Below are 23,149 nucleotides of genomic sequence, written 5' to 3'. Positions count from 1 at the left end.
TGTTACTGTAATGTCTATTTCTCTCCTCACATGTTCTCAGAATCATCTTGTAGTGCACGGTTTAGCTGTAAAATGAGAAAGGTTTTGCCGCGGCCGCCATTGTAAAATCTGTTGAAGGAACGGCAAGTTCCGGTCACATGACCGGAGCACAGCCAATAGGAACACTCTCTCTCTCTGAAATGACCTGTGATTGGTCAAAGTCTCCCGTCACGGACTAGATGTTCTAAAGCCTGAAAACAGAGCCATGAAGAGGAGCAGAAGTCTAGTTATCTCTCAGAACACTTGAATTACAATATGCTGAAAGGTTATTATGGGATTTTTGCCCAATGATGCCAAAAATATACTGACTACTGAAGCTTTAACTCAGTCAGTTCTTTATTTCATTTGCAAAGATGTGTCCTCTCAAAGTAGTGCGATGATGTTGGATGTTACAGGGACTGCGATAAATGCAGATGCAGATCTCTCTGCTCTGACTGCATAAAAACGTAAACTTGTCTTTACTCAGATTTGATGCATATGGTGTGTTTTTTATACTATGACAGTTTCCTAAAATTAGGTAAAAAAAATTACAATATATCGCAATATATTGAATCGTAACCCCCCGTATCATGATGCATATCCTATCGCCAGATTCTTGCCAATACACAGCCCTAGCCATGTGTATGTGTGGTAGCGTTGGTTGATAACCAGCGGCCAGGTTTTATAACGTGTCCTCTGCTGACACACAGACCGAGGTTAAAGTGAAGAGAGGTGGTGGTTGCAGGATTTACATGTAATATTAAACAACCTTGGTGAATAGGCAGACATTTATCCCCTGAATATAACAGAAAAGTGGATTATATTCAACAGAATATAATCAGTTATTCAACACAAAAAAAAAGATATTGTCCTTCAACTAAACCCCTAGTGGAGTCATCTTAAACTCTTTCTGCTAGTTTCCATCAGAGACAATCAGAGAATGTGACCTTGTGGACTGGCATTGGCAGATGTTACAGTAAGAAACAGCAGCGTTAAAGCTGTAGCTCCAGCAGGCGGTGGCTGCTGGAGACAGTAGGTGTTGTAACAGGTGTTCTGTGGTAGCTGAGTCAGAGTGGGGCTTCTAAAACAGGCCCACGGAGTAGCTTACACACGTAGGCACGTTGGTACCCTTCCGTTAAAGAGAGAAAAACCCACAATGGTCACTGAAATAACTTGAAACTGACAAAAGTAATAATAAATAGAAATTCACTGAAAATTAACTAATGAAAATCAGACATTGTTTTTGAATTGTGGTTCAACAGAATCATTTTAAAAAACAAACTAATGAAACTGGCCTGGACAAAAATGATGGTACCCCTAGAAAAGATGTAAAATAATGTGACCATAGGGACATGTTAAACTAAGATGTGTCCTGTAAATAGCATCAGAGGTATCTTCAAACTTGTAATCAGTCAGTCTGCCTATTTAAAGGGTGAAAAGTAGTCACTGTGCTGTTTGGCATCATGGTGTGTACCACACTGAACATGGACCACAGAAAGCTAAGGAGAGAGTTGTCTCAGGAGATCAGAAAGAACATTATAGACCTTCATGTTAAAGGTAAAGGCTATAAGACCATCTCCAAGCAGCTTGATGTTCCTGTGACTACAGCTGCACATATGATTCAGAAGTTTAAGGTCCATGGGACTGTAGCCAACCTCCCTGGACGTGGCCGCAAGAGGAAAATTGATGACATATTGAAGAGACGGATAATACGAATGGTAACCAAAGAGCCCAGAACAACTTCCAAAGAGATTAGAGGTGAACTCCAAGGTCAAGGTACATCAGTGTCCGATCGCACCATCCGTCACTGTTTGAGCCACTTTGGCTCAAACAGTGACAGTGACAAATTTTCCAAAATGCATATTGACAAGCCACAAAGCTTCTGGGAGAATGTCCTTTGGACAGATGAGACAAAACTGGAGCTTTTTGGCAAGTCACATCAGCTCTATGTTCACAGACGCAAAAATGAAGCATACAAAGAAAAGAACACTGTACCTAATGTGAAACATGGAGGAGGCTCGGTTATGTTATGGTGCTGCTTTGCTGCATCTGGCACAGGGTGTCTTGAATCTGTGCAGGGTACAATGAAATTTCAAGACTATCAAGGCATTCTGGAGCGAAATGTGCTGCCCAGTGTCAGAAAGCTTGGTCTCAGTTGCAGGTCATGGGTCCTCCAACAGGATAATGACCCAAAACACAGCTAAAAACACCCAAGAATGGATAAGAACAAAACATTGGACTATTCTGAAGTGGCCTTCTATGAGCCCTGATCTAAATCCTATTGAACATCTGTGGAAGGAGCTGAAACATGCAGTCTGGAGAAGGCACCCTTCAAACCTGAGACAGCTGGAGCAGTTTGCTCACGAGGAGTGGGCTGAAATACCTGTCGACAGGTGCAGAAGTCTCATTGAGAGTTACAGAAATCGCTCGATTGAAGTGATTGCCTCGAAAGGTTGTACAACAAAATATTAAGTTAAGGGTACCATCATTTTTGTCTAGGCCAGTTTCATTAGTTTGCTTTTTAAAATGATTCTGTTGAACCACAATTCAAAAGCAACGTCTGATTTTCATTTGTTAATTTTCAGTGAATTTTTATTTATTATTACTTTTGTCAGTTTCAAGTTATTTCAGTGACCATTGTGGGTTTTTCTTTCTTTAACGGAAGGGTACCAACAATTTTGCCTACGTCTGTATATGACTAGCTGTGGGTGTACAGTACAGTAAGTGTAGGAAGTGGTGGATCGGGGTGGTTGGTTGTGATTCTTCTTGAATCAGTATGAGAGGGCTGTATGTGCCGATGTCAGCTAGCTGCTTATCACAGCTGCTGAAAAAAGAGGGAGATACCAGCTGACCTGAAGAGACTCATGGAAGTCTCAGGTGGCTAACAGCTTATTGTGAGAAGAGATATGAAGATATAGGCAGCTGGTAGACTGTCTACGTGACAAAGTAGCTGAGTGAAAGGAAGCTAAGTTTGTTGAGAGAAAGTGAAAGCAGTGAAATAAACTCCATATCAGGGCATTTGATTTTTTTAAGCAACTTTAAAGGGGACATATCCTGCTCATTTTGAGGCTCATAATTGTTTACATCATGTTTTTTGTCATACTGTCTGTCTGAATATACTCTACCTGTATTCACCCACCGCCTGTCTCTTTAAGACCCCCTCCTGAAAGAGCCCAGTCTGCTCTGATTGGCTTGTGAGAAAAATATGGCACACCTTTACCACCTTTGGTAGTTCTCAAGACGTGGGTGGAGATATTCAGATGGGGGGGGATATATTTTAATGAAGCTGCATGTGACATAGGAAGGGGAGATAAATCTGAATGGCTTGTTGAATCACATGATTTCTGATCTAGCAGCCCACAGAACACTGACTGGGTGGTCTTATTTCACATTTGCTGGGTTGGTAGGAACTCCAGATACCCAGATGGATGTGCACAAGCACTGAAAAGGTGAGTTTTTCATGACATGTCCCCTTTAATATGAAAAATGGCATTTTATTAGGATTTGGGACTGGCTAAAACAAAACAAAAAACCCTAATGTAAAAATGAATAAATAAATAAATAAAGCATAGCAAGTAAGGCTGAATACCATTTTTTTAGGCTCCGAAGCTTCGTTGAGAAATATTCGAAGCTTCGGGACACTGCCGCTGCCGCGCTACTGTACACACACACACCTCTACACACAACACACAGCGATATCCGTCTGAGAATAACTAATAATAGTTAATGTTGAGTATGAATAATGAATAATGTGAGATTATTCCTTATTTCATGGGCTATTTTGGGATTTATACATTATTATTACATACCTATATATTAAAAAAACAAAGCATTCAAATACTGATTTGGAGGTCGATTACCATGGCAACGGTCGAAGCTTTGAAGCATTCGGGTCGGCCCTAAAAGCAAGATATAATGAATAAAAGATGGCTGCAAATCTGTAAAACTGTCCCAATGATTGTAGAATGTGGTGCAGCGATGAGCGTTTATGTAATGTACCCCAGTTTGTTACGACAGCGTGTTATATTGTAGTAGCAGATAGTAGCAGCAGTATGTAACCTTTGTGGATAGTTAGTCTACAGATTGATCCACACTCAAAGCGCCGAGACATGTGGAGGACTGATGCTGCCTGGTCATGTGACTAGTGGGACTAACAGCAGGTTGTAGCAGTTTATTACCAGCCTGTTGGCTTGGCACTGCCTTTGGCTCTTCCTCCCTCCTGTCTCTGGCTCTTCCTCCCTCCTGTCTCTGGCTCTTCCTCCCTCCTCTTTCTGGCTCTTCCTCTCTCCTCTCTCTGGCTTGTCCTCCCTCCTCTCTCTGTATCTGTCTACCGCTGTCTGTGTCTCTCCCCTCTTGTCCTATAAGGCAGCTTGGTTATGGTCCATGTCTTGATGTGCTATGTAATCTATTCCACTCAACACAGCTACAACCTGCAATAACTGCTCTCCATTTGACTGAGCAGAGGTGTATGTTTGTGTGTAGGTGATAGCAGCATATTGTGGTAGAACCGATCTGTGCCGGTTTGATGCATTAAAAGGAGAGAATGTGATCTATTAGTTGTTATGTGTGCACTATATTATGCATGTGTGTCAGGATGCTCTGTAGAGATTCTTACATAACAGCCCCTCCCGGCTGTGAGCTGTGCAGCTTAAACATCTGCTATAGTATCTAGCCGTTGCAGCTAACTTGATTTTTTGGAGACAATATTGTTTTCTGCTGCACACTGACAATTCATTTTACAACTGTGCTTGATGGTGAAATGATCAAATAACCAAATGACTGGGGGGGGGGCGTGTCGTTTCTTTGATAAATCTTCTTGTGGAGAGTAGAGGCAGAAATAGAAAGCAGCTGGTTTGGTGTTATTCTGAGATATGCATGGGAAGGCTGCGGAAGTAGGTTGGCTTATATTTAGCCCAATGATTTGCATGCTGCTCTAAGCCGCTCTTGTCGATAGCAGCCTGCCAAATATTCGTTGGCACTTTTAGCAGCCTTCAAAACAAATGGCTGGATGGACGGACGGCAGCCAGGACAGAGAGCCGGGGCTGAGAAAGAGGGCAAGCTATTGTTCCAGTGGGGATGTGACGGGGTGGACGGATAATTATAGGAAACAAGAAGGAAGCTGGGAGACAACACATGGAATTTTGTGTCAGTGTTTAATTTGGTTTTAGAAACCACTGCAAATGAATTGTTTGTTTCCAAGTCTATATAGGTAATAGCTTTTAAATTGTAATGTTGTACGTTTTTCCTTATCCGATGTGAGGGTTAAACTGTCAAGGACAGAGAGGGTCGTATCTTCTACAGATTGTAAAGCCCCCCGAGGCAAATTTGTGATTTGTGATTTTGGGCTATACAAATCAAATTGACTTGACTTGACTTGACTAATTGTCTCCCCTATATCACATGACTTTGCTTATCTTAACTTATCACTGGAAGAATTATTTGATCTTGGAAGTTTTGTTAACTTTACTCAGACATTACCTGCTGTATTTTAGAACTCATGCTGTGTTCAGACCAAGAGCGAAGCCTTGTTTTACTCGTGCGAGTTGGACCGTCGGTGTCATTTGTGTTAATTTGTGCTAGACGCGCTGGAGAGGAGGAGGAGCTCGTCTCCATAGATACCAACAACGTTTCTTTCCTCCATCAGCCATTGAAGAAATAACTACTGTTGCTGCTTTGCACATGTTGTGGAAGTCCCAGATATGTCAGAAAACCAAACGTCTGTCAATGTCTGGGTTCATAACATCACCCGGCGGCGAGCTGTATTCACATACAGCGACATTGCACTGACTATCTAGCAGCCACACGTCTCTACTGCGGTATGAACCCAAAATAAACAGATTGTGCTGTGATTTAATATCAATAATCAGATCTAAAGTATGCTGAAATAACTACATAATAATTCAGATTTGTAGAAAATGTGAATTTATACTTTGTCAGGTCTGTTACCAAGACAACAAGCAAACATCTTTTAAAATGCTTGTTTTCTGAATGGAGATTGGATGGATCAGTGCCAGACTATGTTAACATTATAGTTGCTCCATCAAAACTCAACATAACATCATCTAGGCATAAATACGACAGCAACGTTGTTGTTTCTACCATACGACAGTCTGTGGTTTATACACATACATTTATACACAGTTTGGTCCCGTCTCTGTACAGATATGATGTACCATCGGAACTCTGGGTGACCACATTTCTGATTCAACAACGTCAGGACGTCAGGGGATGAGAACATCAGGGCATCAGGGCGTCAGGGCGTCGGGACGTCAGGGGATCAGAACGTCAGGGCGTCAGGGCGTCAGGGCGTTAGGGCGTCAGGGCGTTAGGACGTCAGGGCGCCAGGACGACAGGAGGAGAATCTCAATGCTGAGAGGCTTTTGCGACAGCATCATTCAAATTTTTCGCTCAAGTTGAAATATTTCAACTCCCGCGAATACGCACATTTTGTGTCTTTGCCTCGCGTCAATCATGCCATTTGCGTCGCCTGGCGCACATTCACATCTTTTGTGCTCTTTGCATTTGTATGCATTTGTGCCGAACAAAAAGTTGGCCTTGCTCTCAGTGTGAACACACCATCAGTATGTAACTCAGTCAGCAGGTGGGACAGATAGTAGCTCCCTGGCCGTTGCTGCTCTGTTGGTAATGTAGCTGCTGTTTCTGGGCCAAATAAAAGCAGTAAATCTAAGAGGCTTGAAGGACACAAGTAGGGAGATGTGGAGCCTGGAGTCATATCAGACAATCGTTTTAGCTAAGTGGATTTCTTGAAAAATAAATGTTGTTTGTGTAGATTATTTATCCAATTTAGTATTTTTCTGTACAAAGCATGTCAACAGAGACTTCACAAACAAATGAGGTAAAAAGCAGGAGAGTGTATGGAAGGGAAAACGGAAAAAACAAGTGGAGTGTAAAGAGAGAATGTGACCAGAAGAGCAATGAGAGAGGAGAGGGAGAACACTGTGTGTCCTTTGTTGCCTGCAGCATGGCATCCATAGGACAATTGAGTGGAGTTACTCAAGCATGCAGGACGGTCCTGAGCTGGCATCAGTTTTCTACACCAATTACAGTAATTATAACACTCGAGCAGCGACTAATGAGCAGAAAAGTGAGCTGCTTTGATGTGGACCATATTCATCGGGTCTTCTGGGTCGGACTAGCTCAGAAATGGACCCACGACATTGTGCAGTACAGTATATTCTCTATTTGTCTTTATGAATGTGAAAAGAAAAGTCTGGATCAAGGTATATTATGGTCATTATGGTAAATTAGAGCTATTAATTTGTTGTTAATAATAAGTTGATTTATTTTTCTAGATGTTTATTTAGACTATAGTTCTCTATTGCTAATTATTTGTTTCTTTTCATTATTTTCTTGTTTAGTATATTTAGTTTTTCCGTAATTAGTATTTTGTTTTCTTTTGTTCATGAATTGGGTAAAACTGTGGGAACCCGCGGTTATATAGGTAGGCAGGTATAGGACCAGCATGCACCTGGGTGGGCTGATTGATTGATTTTTACCAGAACAAGAGAGACAGTGACATCCATGTTTTCTTTGTGCTTCGTTAGCTTGCTTGCTTTTTGGAAAAATAAATCATCAGAAAAACATACAATTTGCATGGACAATGGACTCTTCTGCCTGCGTAATCCACATACCCATGGTGCATCAGTGGCCCTTTGATTTAAGTTAGAATTCTATTTTTGTGATAAATGGCCACTACAGTAATCATTTCTCAAAAATACTAACATTTACTACAGTATATTAAAATGTACATGGATGAACCAGCACGCAGGAAGGCGGACTATGTTTTTTTAGATTGAGCAGAATCAGTAGAGCTTCTGTTTGTGCTTAACTACTCAGCCTCCATTGAACCATTTGAATGATGTGCTAAAGGTTAGAATCGGGTGAGTTTAGGTCATCGAGCCACAAGGAAGTCTCTCAGATTAAATGCTTAACTAAATGTGGAATACCAAACCAAACATGCTGCAGGGTGAAAATACTCTTATAAAGACTCTACTAATGGTTACAGTTTGCCAGTAGGGAGACTTGTGGAGACAGGCTTTGAAGTTTGGCATTGGGCTTAGCCATAGTCTGGTCAACTTGATCCACTTCTCTTTTTGTGCCAGTTTCCAGGGCAGTGGCTTTATATGCTTTTTATTTTAAATATTTTAAAAGAGCTTAGATTTTAAAGAGCTACAGTTACTGTTTAGCTGTAAAATGAGATAGTTTGTGACCTGGCAGGAAATACCAAGCACCGCCCACCAGCCAAACTTTCTCATTTAACAGCTAAACAGTACACTACAAGATGATTCTGAACACATCTGAGGAGAGAAATAGGCATTAATGTAACAGAATATTGATTCATATTTGATCAGCGCTGCCTAGTTTGAACGTTTGGTCGGAGTTTGCGAGTTATTGACAGCCGTCTCCGTTGAATGAACAGCCAATAGGAACGCTCTCTCTCTGTAATGACCTGTGATTGGTCAAAGTCTCCCGCCACAGGCTAGATTTCCTAAAGCCTGAAAACAGAGCCATGAGGAGCAGCAGAAGTCTAGTTTTCTCTCAGAACACTTGAATTACAATATGCTGAAAGGTTATTATGGAATTTTTGCCCAATGATACCAGAAACATTGTGCCTCCTGCAGGTGTAAGATGTGAGAGTGTACTGGCTCAGAACCCTGCCTCTGTAACAGCATGATCTGGAAATGGTTCCTGCCAGAACCCTCTCCCATGTCTCTCCAGTATTCACAGTTCATGCAGTTTACACAGATTAAGGCTTTAGTATATTTTTAACTATTGGAATTGCGAGATAAACTTATTTTTCTGATGTTAAAAAAAGTACACGTTGTTTTTCTTCTGTTTCATATTCGGTCCTTGTTAAGACTGTTGGTAGGGAGAGAAATGTTTGCCTGTTATCATGACTTTACAGTATGGTGCCTTTATTCATTTGAACGTTTGCCACCCTTTCAGCCCAAATGAAGCTTTCTATCCCATAAATCTCACCTGATAATATAAATCGGAGGTTAAACCACATATAAAGGTTTCACTGACGTGCACGCCCTGAAAACAGGTGCAGGTCTATTATTGTTTGCTCTGCCCTATTGTCCCCATAGAGGCTGAACGGGACTGTACCAAGTTAGTTTCACTTGAGGGGGGGGGGGGGGGGGGGGGGGGAGCCTACCTGAGAAACAGGTGTGTCTCTCTCAGCTGTGATTTGCTCCCGTCGGTGCCAGCCTGAACCATTTCAGTAGAAAAAGGTTGAAATGGGTTGACAGATTGAGGATTACTGGGATAAAATTAATATTACAGATTATATTAAATGCCCTCGTGTGTTGTGTTTATCTATTTTCACCCAGTTTTATGACATTAAAAAACCTCCTCTAAACAGTACGTGTCTGTGTCCAGCCCCCCAGTCTGTGTTAGAGTAGAGTAGGCCGTTCACTGAGCTGTCACAGAGGAGACGGGGAGGAGACGGGGAGGAGACGGGGAGGAGACGGGGAGGAGTCGGGTTATCTGGTTGTCTCGGTCACAGCTCTACCTCAGGGCACAGATGATACACACACTTTCAGAGACTCACTCAGCAGACTTTATTTAATACTTGACAGATAAACACAGACAGACTCTGTCAGTCATGTACGAAGGAGTCTTTAGAGAGAGTACTATACACACCTACTGTCCTCTCTGGAAGGAACACTTTGTTACACGTGTACTTTCACATCCAGGCACACACAGATTAGGAATTGATTCATAGATTAAACACACACACACACACACACACACACACACCTAGAAATGAACACAGCACAGGTAGGAGTCATGGCGTTGCACCTGCAGGATTTGTGGTTTAGTGGATAGCCTCAGTGCCGGAGGGGGAGGATGGCACTGCTCACTGCTGCCGGCACTGAGGACGAGCTGGAGGGCTCCAACCAGCCAGAGGAGGACGAGGAATATGTTTGTCTGCCCAGTCATGAAAGCACGGAGCAGGAGGAGGAAGAAGAAGAAGAAGAGGAGGAGGAGGAAGAAGAGTATATCTGTCTTCCCGGTCATGGAAGCCCAGAACAGGAGGGGGAAGAAGAGATGGATGAAGAGCAACAGGTTCTGTGTGAAGGTAGTGTGCTTTGTAATGGAGGGCATCATCTCTGTTGTGGTAGCTCGCTCAGCGTGTCTGACCTTTAGCAGCGTGATTCCTCACTCTTAGTTCATCTGTTCTGAAGCTGTGTGGACTCTGAGGGGGTTACTGGGTACCTGTGTGACCCTTTAAACCCTTTTGTGTCTCCTGTGGGATGTGGCTTTTACCCTGCAGGTGCAGTCTCTAATGTTAGTGTTGGTCTGCTAATTTGACATGTTCAAACATGGGCTTGGCTCCCTGCTGTCACTTCAGTGCCCAGTGTCAGCATGTTCATGTTTGTTTAAAAAATGCACAAAGATTCTTGTTTGATATTTAGCTCTTTAGCTTGTTGTTTAATCAGGGCTAAGTACCGATCCTGAATTGTTCACAGCATGGTTAGAAAGACCAGAAGAGACAGGGGCTGATGATGATGACACAGAAGGACATTTTGAGTGATGTGTACATAAACTAAAGGAACGCTCTCATGCAGGTACAACAGAGGGCTCTTCAGTGATCTGGTCAACTGAAAGTAAACTGCTAAAGTTAGCTTTATATTACAAAAAGATGCATGAATGGAAGAGAAATTTAAATTTTGATTGGTCACTTTGCAGTATCTGTATGAAGTATGTGGGTCAGTGCATGAGACACAGAGGTTACTGTGGCATTAACATGTTTTTATAGTGGCAATTTAAGATGAACATCAACCCGGGTCCAATAAGGAAATGGTACATTATATTGCATTTGAACAGTTCCATCCACACCGGCTGTGTTTGGGGTATTGATCAGAATAACAAGGGCTCCTTTCTGTCCGTCGTCCTGGTGTTTGTCTGTTGTCCTTGAACCTGTGTGTAGTGTTGTGTGTTGCCCAGTAGCAACAGAAGGGCTGATGGAGCCAGAACCCCAGACGTCTGGCTCCATCAGACAGACAACCAGGAGACTGCTATCAGGTCCTGATTGAGTCACCAAACTTATCTTTTAAGGTAGAACCCATATAGTTACCTGCTGTGATCTTGATAGGTGCTTGTGAATAAGACTGGACATTTGACTTGTCCTCTCCTTTATCATCCTCCTGGCACAAGAAGGAAAGAGAGAGAGAGGGGGAGTGAGTGCGTCAGTCTAAAGTTACCTGCTCTCCGTATATAAATCACCAAGACAACAACCAGATCACATTCCAATATTAAGTTACACCTCCTTTTACATAATCCACGTTATGGCTGCCTTCTCTAACCTCTGCCTTCACCTTTTCTTTTACCAAAGTGGCCGAGGATCACAGCCATGTTCCCCTCAAGAGTGTTTCAACTCCTCCTCAGCCCGCATACCATCTTTACACAGCAACAAGTAGAAGTGAAATCAACTGTCCACTGTCATTATCAAGGCTCTCTATTGACCTACAAGCTGCCATTAGTTATTTTCAGTTGTATCCCCTTATTGATCTGACTCGGGCGGAGTGTTTCTATGGAAATGAATCAGCACGTTGTTCTATAGAAAGCGCACAGACATTATGACAGGTAAACAGGCTGCACCCTTTGCTATCAATTCTAACAGCTCATTATAGGCCAGATAGCAAACCGATACAGGAGAGATTTTGTGTGTGTGTGTGTGTGTGCATGTGCACGTTGGTATGCATTGTCACCATGCCGGTTTGTTCCCTCAGTAACACTCTGTGCCTTAACAACTCCCCCAGGAGAGAAGGGCATGTGTGAGGATGTAGTTTTTTTGCATGATCATGTCTGTGTGTCTTTACTGTGTGTCTGCATCATGATCTGCATCATGACCAAATACACAACTCAGGAGTTTTGGTGCCATTTAGCAAATGTCGGCATGCTAACATGCTAAACTAAGATGGTGACCATGGTGAACATTATACTTCTTCAGCATACTACGAAAAAGCAGCATGCCGACGTTAGCATTTAGCTAGAATCTGTTTAGCACATCATCAAGTATTTACAATCCGAGTTGTTTGACGTGTGATGGGTTTATAGAGTGAAACAGTTCCTTCTGGAAGCAATGAAATGAATGAAAATGAACGCGTTGAGGTGCCCTTATTTAATCAAACAAAATGCCTCTGTGAAGCTGCTCCGTGTCCTGCATGCTCATCCGACCTTGTCCGGCTGGATCAGGGCAACTTATTTAATAATGGATGATAATGACGGGAAATATCCTTAACTAAAGCCTAGCCAGCTGAGGCCTTGTGTCCAGCAGCCATACAGTACAGCATACTGCCTGTGATGTATGAGGATAGGAAAATATGTTGTTTGCATAGCTCAACTCTGTTTTGCATCCTGGGCGACCAGAATGCCTCTCTATTAGAGCTCTACTGTGTACCAGTGTCCTTCTAAACTGGAGTAAAACATTATTTCCGTGGAAACTGAGATAGTTAAATTGCTGTATAATATTAACTTGCTGTGCCTCCTGATAATGTATGACACATCACACGATGTTGGACATTACACCTCCAGACAGTGTAGCATCACACTCCTCCTCTCTCCAACTGACAGTGTTAAAAGTGACTAACAAGACTGTTCAGAAATAAACATCCTCATACTCTGATAAATCACCACCCAGTAACCCAACCTCAGAACAACTCAAACCAACACCTTTTCTAATGAACCAATAAAGCCAGTTAACCACCGACAGTTGCATGTGATGGATCCTGTCGACATTTTAATTCTGACCTTTGAGGTGATTAATTCTTCCAGTCTGGTGATTAATGTATAGTCAGAGCTCTGTATGAGGGTGGAAGGAGTTGATAAGAAACGTGTGCTCATGTAGCTGAAATAGCAGTCCTGGGTGTGGTTCCTCCTAACTGTGTCTGCACTCAGTAACTTATCTTCTCTGAATCAGTGGGCTGTAAGGTGTATATATGAGTGGAGTATGTGGGTGTGTACTTCTTAGGAATATAATGAGGTTCATGAAGTGAGAACAGGAGAACAGAGAGCAGGGAGAACGACGAGGCAGTGTTGATCTGTCAATCATTTTAACTTCAGTATGAAATCCAACACGTAGCAGTGTTGTGCGTTAGAAACACTGAGAGTCTTATATAATCTGAAATCAGTAACCTGGAATAAATACTGTTGACTAAAACGAATGCTCTCCTCCCTCCTTTATATCAATGAGGGGAGAGTAAATATCGGAAACACTTCTTTATAACGTAATACTATTTAACATTACCATTAAGAACTCAACATCTGTAAAACAGTTTGAAGAAATAACGAACATTATGAACTTAAAGGAACAGTGTGGGACATTTCAGGGGATCTATTAGCAGAAATGGAATATAATATTCATAACTATGTTTTCATTAGTGTGTAACCACCTGAAACTAAGAATTGTTGTGTTTTTGTTACCTTAGAATGAACCCTTCATAATAGGGATGCTCATTTTGAAAAATGTTCTTAACCGATAACCGACCCTCGTTAACCGATTATTAACTGTTAACCGACAACATTTGTGCCTCTCATGCAACAGATATTGGTTGACGGGAGTCTCCAGTTCACCGTCCGGGAGCGTTAACTTAGCAGCTACGATGCTGCGTGTAGTGTCACAGACATGCGGCCACTTTCCCAGTAAAAGTCTCCACCACACATTTAGTTTAGTTTAGCAGGTTGTCAGCTGTGTGTCTGCCCGGCGGAACTTTAGCGAGTGGCCAACAGTGTGTATTTGTGCTACGTTAGCAGCTCTAGCATTGCTGGAGGCTTCGTGCTCGTCGCCGCCGCCACACGTAGTCTGCGTAACTTTAGTGAGTTTCCAACAGACCGTGTGTGTGTGTTGGCGGTGAGTGTGAGGTTGTTGGTGGCGTTCTAGTTGTGAACGTAGGTGTAGCAGTGTGTCTACAGTTTATTTGTCGGTGAATAAATGCTACGAAACTACAACTCCTCCGCTCCGCTCAAGTGAGCCAGAGACCGGAGCCAACTTCCTGTATTCTTCACAGCGTCCTCCATGTTTCTACAGTAGCCCAGAACGGTAAACTCTGGCTCTAGAGAGAACCTCTCGGGTTTTTACGTTACCTGAAGGCCACTATAGTTCTCTGAGACAGTTGTGAAACTGTGGTAACGTGAGCCACAAAGTGCATAACTGTGGTCCCGCCAACCTCCGTTGCTCCTAAAGTAGTGTTATTATGGTAAGGATGACCTCTGAGCGAGGCTCTAAAGGCGTTACCACGGTTTTGCAATCAGCGGCTCACATTACCGCAGTCTTGGAGTGAGCGGAGGAGTACTCAGTTGCAATCTGCAACCACACCACTAGATACCACCAAATCCTACACACTGTCCCTTTAATGAAGATCACATTTATTGTAGGGCTGCTATATTAGACTGCCTCAGTTTTTTTTTTTTTTAAAGTTATTTTTTTGGGGGCATTTTTTAATTTTATTGAGAGGACAGTGGATAGAGTCTTGGAAAGGGGGGAGAGAGAGAGTGGATGCGGAAAGGGCCACAGGCCGGATTCGAACCCGGGCCGCCGCGGTCAGGACCAATCCTTGTTACATGGGAGCCCGCTCTACCGACTGAGCTAACCCAGGCGCCCAAGACTGACTTAGTTTTAAGTAGGAGTACTAAAAACTGGCAAACTGGGGTGTACGGTGATCTACTTTTTATGCAGATTAAGAGTTTAATTATCTAAAACAGATCCAGCATTTTAAAGAAAAGGCATCAAGTCCCACATCAGTTGTGAATCCTACATTATATGCCACTGCTGCAGGATATTATATCCTGTTGATGAGAATAGAAAGTCGATTTTTAATTCATGCTTTTTAAAAACCTAGTGCAACTGAGATATCGCCAGAGTTGTTATCTTTTTGTTTTTGCAACATCTTTTCAGTCACCTACAGTCAAAAACTCACTACCTTTTGGAGTGCAGAACATTGACTGTGTTTCAACAAGGGGAGTTTTATCATACTGTAAAGGAGAGCTGAAGTTGCTGTTGTGCAACCGTGATACCTGGGATGATTGTTATATAGTCACAGATTTAACACATTTGTGTTTTTTATTGAGTGAATGGACTGTTCAGTAAACTCCTCTCTGGATTTTTATATTGAGACGTGCTCTCTCGTTGTGTCTGTGCAGTACTGTGTGCCGACAGAGTGGGCCAGATGACGAAGACCTACAGTGACATCGATGCTGTCACTCGACTGTTGGAAGAGGTAAGATCAGTCAAAGTAGAAAAAACACAAAGGACCACAGTATATGCAGACTTTTAGACACTTTGGTCAAATGTTATTACTGTATGTGGTCTGATAGTCTGAACACAGGTCGCTTTATGAGGTTCGTGGCAAAGGAGGTTTGACGGAGCCACATCATAAAACCAGCCGCCGGCAGCTGATATTCAAATCTAAGTGATCCACATCAGCTGCTGGTGAGGAGCTCAGCCGGCTTCCTCGGCATAAATAAAAGCTGAGAAAATAGAACGGTGTCATTGTTAAATGAACCGACCGTCCAACTATTGACTAAACATGGTATTCAAAGATGTCATACCGTCAACAAACAGACCGGAAAACTGTGAGAGATCATTGTGCTGACCTCCATTGCTGAGAAAAGTTCACTTCCTTTGGTTGACAATGCTTTAATATTCACTATTCAGAGTTTAGTTACACTACTAAGCTGAACCTCCTGATCTAAACAGGTGTGGCGGTCGCTTTTGTGTTGCTCAGTAGCACTTTAAGGCCAGTAATATTGTTACTGATTGCACCCAGACATACTGAAAAACAGGAGTTATAATAAGCTTTTAATTATACAGTTGTTAGTGGGAGCGCCCTGGTCCTCTGTTGTGGGCAATAAGAAGTTGAGGTATTAAGTGTCCTTGTTGAGTAATGTGTGGACATTATGTTGTGTTTCTGTCACCTTCTGTCCTTTATCTTCATTCCACCTTGTTGAAATATTATTATATAATTTATAAACTTGCTTCTGCTGCATCTCCTTCATATTCAATATTCCTAGAGGACAAATTTACACTGTTCTTGTCATTTTAAAGGAATAATTAGACATTTTGAGAAGCACACTTATTAGCTTTCTTGCAGTGAAAGAATACAATTGTAATTATCTGTATTTAAGCTTTTCTTTATCATTTTTAAAGATAATTATTCAGTTTTTTTTCGAGGTTTATGACTCTATTCTAACAATTAATATATGTTAGAACAAAAGGATTTCATGGAATTATAAAAAAAAATATTTCTTGTAAAATTATAGATTTTTTTTGCAAAACTTCTATGGGTTAATGTAAATTTGGGCTTTTTCAACCTAAAATGACGTGTTTCCTTTGTGTGTTTTATGTAAATGCTCTTAGATTTACGGTACTTTTTGTGATAACAATAGTAATTATCTGTACTTAAGCTTTTCTTTATCATTTTTTAAAAATAATTCTCTGTTCTAACAATAAATATGAATTAAAAGTAAAATATTTCTTGTAAAATTACAGTAATAGAGGCTAATTATGGTAAAGATAATTACTGTTCTTTATCTAACAGTACTTTTCCGTTTTTCAACAGACATTTTCCGGAAAAGTTTTCATTTCTTTACGCTTTTTTGTTTTTTACAGTGTAGATGATATGGCATGGAGCTAGCAGCCAGTTAGCTTAGCATAAAGACTGGAGAGGGGGGGGGTGGTCTCGATCTACTCGTCTAACTCACGACAAGAAAGCAAATAAGCGTATTTGTATTATTTGTTTCATGTCTGTAATGTGTTCAACTGTTTTACTGTGAGAACACTAAACTCAACTTTGAACCTGGTGCAGAAAGAGCGGGATTTGGAGTTAGCAGCTCGCATCGGACAGTCGCTGCTGAAGAAGAACAAAGCTCTCAGTGAGAGGAACGAACTGCTGGAGGAGCAAGTAGAGCACATACGAGAGGAGGTACACATCCGTCACTTGATCATGTCTAAGAACATGCTAAATCATTGTTTGGTCTCCATGAGTTTGGAGCAGTGCAACATCAGAGAGTAGAAGCCATCTCGTCTTTTACTTGAACTGTCCTCTGTCTACATGTCTCCTTTGTATTTCCCCACATACAGGTGTCTCAGTTACGTCACGACTTGTCCATGAAAGATGAGCTGTTACAGTTCTATACCAGCGCTGCAGAGGAGAGTGAGGGGGAGTCTAGCACCTCCACACCGTAAGTCTCCTTTCATTCACCTCTCCTCTCCTTCTTGGTAAAACACTATTAGATCATATTATATCATAGTATGCACTACAGTTATGTATTAGGATTAGAGTCTAATGCGAACAAACACACATCATTAAAAACACTCCCCTCTTAAGCTTTGATAAGCAGCATGAAGCATGAGAGTACCAGTAGTTTCAGACAGATGATCATAAAATCGATTGAGTTTTTTGTTAGAAACTAGATTTTTAATTTCCCCTGTAATGAATCTCTTCAGAATGATGTATTAAATGTATTAAAGGCAGGGTTGACGATGTTCTCCAGTCTACACTATGTGTTAAATTGGTTGAAATGGTCTTTACACCCTGACAGCGATCCATTACTGATGAGCTGTTGGCTTGGAAGGAGCCCCGAGGGGAGTGGGGGTTTAGACGGAGCTCCTGAGGCGAAGCTACTTCCAAATTATGCTAGCTTTCCAACATCGTCCACCCTATCTTTAAGTACTTTGAGTTTTTTGTGTGGAAAAATAGCAGTGTAAAATGGGACAGAGACCGTCACCACTACTGGATAGAAACGGGCATTTCACACAGTTTTATAGCTTAGTGGATGATTGATCGACCTGCTGATTCATATGTTTCTCTCTCATGTGTGTGTGTGTGTGTGTGTGTGTGTGTGTGTGTGTGTGTGTGTGTGTGTGTGTGTGTGTGTGTGTGTGTGTGTGTGTTTACAGTGTGCGTCCCAGTGAAAACAACGTGTCAACTCCTATTTTCTTCCCCCTGGACTCCCTGCAGAAGAAACTCAAAGATCTGGAGGAAGAGAACAAATCCTTGCGATGTGAGGTACATTCACACAGAAGCTCCTGCAAACACGCACACTATATTTGATTATGAATGGTTCATACACTTTCTGCTTTGTTTTCACACTAAATCTTTATTATTGCATTACTTACTTACGCAATTACATGTAAATACTGTTTCTAAAAATGCTAAAAGCCCGTGTTTATAGAGCGCTACAGGAGTCCTAAAACTCAGAAAGGAGTCAGCATGTTAGCTCTTCTGGTTCAGATGTCAGTGGGTTTATTGAATGGGTTTTTATTTAGATGTTTGAGATAAGGTCTGTGGTTAACACAAGCTGGAGAGATTTTAACGTTTTGTTCTACGATAAAAAATACATCAATAAATTCCTCGCTCGTGAATTCTGAATCCTCTACCCGTCTTCAAAAAGGTGGTTGCTAACAAGTGGCTAAATGAAACGACTAAACGTCATCACGCCGACTCGTCCTCCTTTACAGTCTCGTTGTGTCTTCACGTGCTCATGCGACCGTTGACCGTTGACCGATCTAGTTTGTTAATAGCCTAACGTTAGCTTTGTACTTCTGCAGATTGCATTAATATTTCATAAAATCATAAAACTTAAGAAAATCATTAAAGTGGTGTTCATTTGTGGAGATTATTTTACGGAACAAAAATGTTAAGTATCATAAACCTGTGTTTGCCACAGAGCTGATTTGGGAACAATCCCATTGGGTTATTGTGGAGGGAACCAGGACGATGCTAACTTCCTGGTTGACCTACAAAAATAGGTCATCCCTGCAACACTCCATAGTGAGCGATAGAATAATGATCATCTGGCAGCAATGATGTTTGATTCATTAGAATGTCTTCACATTGACCTTCTGGATGTCTGCTAGGAGAAGTTCTTCATTGAGGTGATTAATAATGTCTACAGTGTCGATTAGTAATGTCTGTTTTTCTTTTTGTTTCAGGCCAGTCATTTGGAGACAGAAACTATTTCCTACGAGGAGAAAGAGCTGCAACTTGTCAACGACTGTGTCAAAGAGCTACGTGAGTGTTGGACTGACTGAAGTCACGTTGTAGTCGACTACTCTCTGACGCTCTGAAGGCAGCGAGGCGACAGAGAGACAGTTTGTTTGATGAACACCTGTCGATGTTTCCAGGTGATGCCAACGTGCAGATTTCCTCTCTGGCTGAAGACCTGGCCAGGAAGACTGAAGACGCCTCCAGACAGCAGGAGGAGATCACACACCTCCTCTCCCAGATAGTAGACCTCCAGAAGAAGGCCAAGATGGTATAAACCCCCCCGACATCTCTCATATCAATAATGTTAAATATCAGCTGTTAGTATGTGAAGAATATGTCACATTGGTTTATTCATATTTTGTCTTATTAATGCCGGTGTGCAATGCAATGAAGCAGAGACTGAATACATTGGCTACAGTGTTTTTCATGTCCTATTTTGTCTGTGGTGTTTGCAGTATGCCGTGGAGAACGAGGAGCTGACTCAGCACTTAGGTGCAGCCAAAGACGCCCAGCGACAACTCACTGCTGAAGTAAGGCAACTCACAACCCGCTGACTACCTCATTATGACTATAACCCGATAGTCCTGCTACTTATAGCACTACATGTGGTATTTTTATATTGTATATTTGATATTATTCATATAACAACTGTTACTGTTGTGTGGTTCGATGTGTAAACTAGAAAGTCTTCAAGACAAAGCTGGTCAACCAACACATCATGTATATCACTTCAATGTCAGTTCCAATTGATTTCTTCACCCTGAAAACATTTGGATTTAAAAGTCATTAGATACATATACATAGTTAAGGATAAAACCAATAATGGTTCAATATCAGACATTCCACTAATTAGTTATTCCCAAACTCAAAGCCTGAGAACCAAACGCCATGAGAATCGATTGATTTATTGATTTATTTATTATATATTCCACTAACAGAAAGACAAACAAGTGAAAAATAACCTCCACAGCGCCTGTAGAGGGGAATGGTACACAAAATTCATGGTTTGGTACATCTTGGGTAAAATGGGGAAAACAAAGAAAATGCTTCTTCTTTTTTTTTTTAAATCTTAAATTTCATGAATTGTGAAATTTTTTTACTTTCAACAGTTGCTCCTGTTTTATATCTGTGGCCTGAACGCTGTGGGGAGAAGGATTCGCCATTCAGTCTGTTTTAGTTTCTCTCTGCTAATCGACCCAACATCAGTTTAACAGCGTCGGCATGCAGTTTGACCCAAATGGTTGTCCATTGAGCTCGATTAACCCGGCGAACTATCGTTACAGCTGACACAGAACAACCGGCATGCTGCCTAAACTTCCGGGTAAAATTCAGGCTCCAGAATTTCTGTTCGGCGTGTGCGAGCAGTAGACGTAAACAGCTGTTTGGGTCCCAGGGCGTAGCGGAAAGATGTCACTGACCAAACTGAACGTCCCGTACCGAACGGTTCAATACAACTACACCCCTAACCACCTGTATAAAAACCATATTACAAAGTGCTTTTAATGAATCCATAATGAGAACAGAACTACACATGCATGTTGTAGTACAGTTGGTTTGCATAGCAGTTTTTTTTTTTTTCTAAATTTCTTCGTACCTCGTCTCTCTCGATCTTTCTTTTCCCTTCCTGAAGTTGCGAGAGTTACAGGATAAGTATGCAGAGTGCATGGAGATGCTTCATGAGGCTCAGGAGGAGCTGAAGAACCTGAGAAATAAAACTCTACCACTCAGCACACCGAGGCGTTTCCATTCTCTGGGTCTGTTCCCAATGGTGAGCTTATATTCACCAACATGTCCGTCTAGTATCACAGCATCTCCGTGGTCTCACTCATTTGACCTGATTTTGCCTTCGTCTCCAGGACTCTCTGGCAGCAGAAATAGAGGGCACCATGAGGAAGGAACTTCAGATGGATGATCCAGATGTAGAAGAGCAGAGGTGGCTCACATTAAAATGAAAACATAGATATACAGTTGTTAGTGGCTAATCTCACAGTGAAATGTTCAGGGTTGATGTATTACAAGTCTCAATTCAATATCTGTGATCATGTTTCTCCAGACTGCACCCAAAGCGAGTGTTCCAGACGGTGAAAAACCTGAACCTAATGCGTCAGCAGCGTTCATCGCTAGCCCCCTCCCCCCTCAACATCCCAGGCTCCAATCGGACGTCGTCCCTCACCTCAGGTCTCTCCAGCAGGGTGGGCACGCCGCGCTCCAACTCCATTTATGGTAGCGAGACGGGGAGTGGGATCATCCTGGACAACAGGACTAGCAGCATCCTGGAGGGTCCAGACGACGGGTACGGACACATCGAGTCTACAAAGCACATTTTAGATCGTTAGACTTTAGTGGATCTGATGTTCAGTTCTTTCTTTGCTAGTTTACTTCCTGTTTGTTCCTCGTTGTGTCCAGTAACTAAGGGGATGCCATTACTTTGTATTTCTGTGTTTATTGGTGACCGTGGTGTTTGTTAGTGTTTCTATGGTTTATGTTAGGGTTTCTGTTTGGTGCCTAGTAACTCTAGCTTAAGTCTGAGGTTATCTAACACAACAGGCATCAACTGAGCTTTACAAAATAACAAAACAGAGACATACTGCTTTTAACAATCTTCACTGTAACCCAACAATGTCAACTACGTCCCCCCTCCCCAGGTCAGAGGATTCCAACAAGCGTCCCCCTGGAACCCCGGGGACCCCTGGCAGCAGGGACCTGGAAGCAGCCCTGCGACGTCTGTCCCTCCGCCGCGACAACTACCTCTCAGAAAAACGCTTCTTTGAAGACGAGAGGGAGAGAAAGCTGGCTTACCTGGCCAAAGAGGACGAAAAGGGAAGTGGAGGCCCCGGGACGCCGACAGAGAGCCTGCTGTCGCTGTGCTCGCATCCCTCCTTCGGAAGCGTCTGGTCGGGGTACTCCTTCACGGCCAGATCCTACCTGCCGGATAAGCTGCAGATTGTAAAGCCGCTAGAAGGTGATTATTCCTCTCAGAGACACAAGTCCTCTAGTCCTCCACATCATGACACACAGAGTCAACATCAGAATGCCTCACACAACGATAATGAACGTTTTCAACAGAATCAAAACCAGAGCCCGGCACAAAATTCAAATAGATGTGTACAGACGAGTCAGACCCAATCACAGAGCCAAAGCCAAGCGCTTCAGAACCAGCAGCAGAATCAGTATCTGGTTCTTCATCACCGCAGTCGGTCCCAAATCTTTGTGAGTACCTCACAGGATCCAAAGACCCTGCAGAGGAGCTCCAGCTTGTCGAAGCTGAGCGGCCGGTCGAGCTCACGGCCTCACCTCCGAGCTCCGCTGGCTTTAGTCGCGGGTCTGCTGGAGGTGGTGGAGCAACAGGAAGGCAGTTTAAACCTCCAGCACTCCTTTTACTTCAGACACACACAGCCACGCTGCTGGTTTGAGATATAGAATCCTAGACTGGTTTGAAGCATAGAGTTTGCCAAAAGACCTTTAACACCGCTTAAAGGGACTGTTTGTAAGAATCAGAAATGCTTGTTAACAGCGACACCTGTGGCCGTTAAGTCAAGGGAAGTCAGTGTTGGGCTCGCTCTTGTGTCGCTCTACATAGACATGAACGAGCATCGCTCAACACAGTGAGGCGACACACGTCAGCTAAAACCACAATATCACTCTATATTTCAGCTGCTTGGCAGTAATGTTAGCTGACCAGACGAAGGTCTCTCCATGAATCATGTCTCCCTGGAGACCAAAGCTACGGTCTCCCCCGCGTCCTCCGACCGCGGCCAACACTGTTTAACAGACGGGCTTCACTAGATACAACCAAGAGGTTTTGGTGCTTCACTGTAGTTTGTGTTGGAGTCTGAGTCTGAACAGCGTAGCCACACGCGAGCACGCATGGGACACCGACCCGCAATGATTTACACGTGTAAGAAGTTACAAACAGTCCCTTTAACTTTTAACAGATAGATATGTGCTGTCTATCTTTTTCAAAGTGGTTGTTTTTCTTACATTTGAGAAATTCGACAGGTATGTAAATGTATACCATACCATAAACTTTATGACATCGTGGCATTTTATGCTATATATATCCATAAAGGGATATATATAGCATAAAATGCCACGATGTCAGCACAATTTATGTT

General features: G+C 42.4%; 1 protein-coding gene across 6 annotated transcripts in view; it reads left to right on the top strand.

Annotated features, from left to right (window-relative positions):
- The window catches only part of trak1a (trafficking protein, kinesin binding 1a), a 53,823-nt gene that overhangs the window by 17,641 nt on the left and 13,033 nt on the right, over window positions 1-23,149 (top strand). For 3 of the 6 annotated variants that reach the window (XM_074654831.1, XM_074654827.1, XM_074654828.1), the window contains 11 exons: window positions 15,187-15,263; window positions 16,851-16,967; window positions 17,126-17,226; window positions 17,945-18,053; window positions 18,980-19,058; window positions 19,172-19,302; window positions 19,490-19,564; window positions 20,665-20,802; window positions 20,891-20,967; window positions 21,088-21,327; window positions 21,680-21,996. In XM_074654831.1, the coding sequence (XP_074510932.1) occupies window positions 15,213-15,263; window positions 16,851-16,967; window positions 17,126-17,226; window positions 17,945-18,053; window positions 18,980-19,058; window positions 19,172-19,302; window positions 19,490-19,564; window positions 20,665-20,802; window positions 20,891-20,967; window positions 21,088-21,327; window positions 21,680-21,996 (1,435 nt within the window). In that variant the 5' untranslated portion in view covers window positions 15,187-15,212. Of the gene's footprint in view, window positions 1-3,371; window positions 3,468-9,549; window positions 10,124-15,186; window positions 15,264-16,850; window positions 16,968-17,125; window positions 17,227-17,944; window positions 18,054-18,979; window positions 19,059-19,171; window positions 19,303-19,489; window positions 19,565-20,664; window positions 20,803-20,890; window positions 20,968-21,087; window positions 21,328-21,679; window positions 21,997-23,149 lie in introns of those variants that run through there. The other 3 variants (XM_074654829.1, XM_074654830.1, XM_074654826.1) reach the window with 3 other exon arrangements.

The sequence above is a fragment of the Sebastes fasciatus genome, chromosome 12 (genome assembly GCF_043250625.1).
Source record: "Sebastes fasciatus isolate fSebFas1 chromosome 12, fSebFas1.pri, whole genome shotgun sequence".
Classification (NCBI taxonomy): domain Eukaryota; kingdom Metazoa; phylum Chordata; class Actinopteri; order Perciformes; family Sebastidae; genus Sebastes; species Sebastes fasciatus.
Note: the sequence above shows the minus strand (reverse complement) of the source record. Positions and strands in the feature narration are given on the sequence as shown.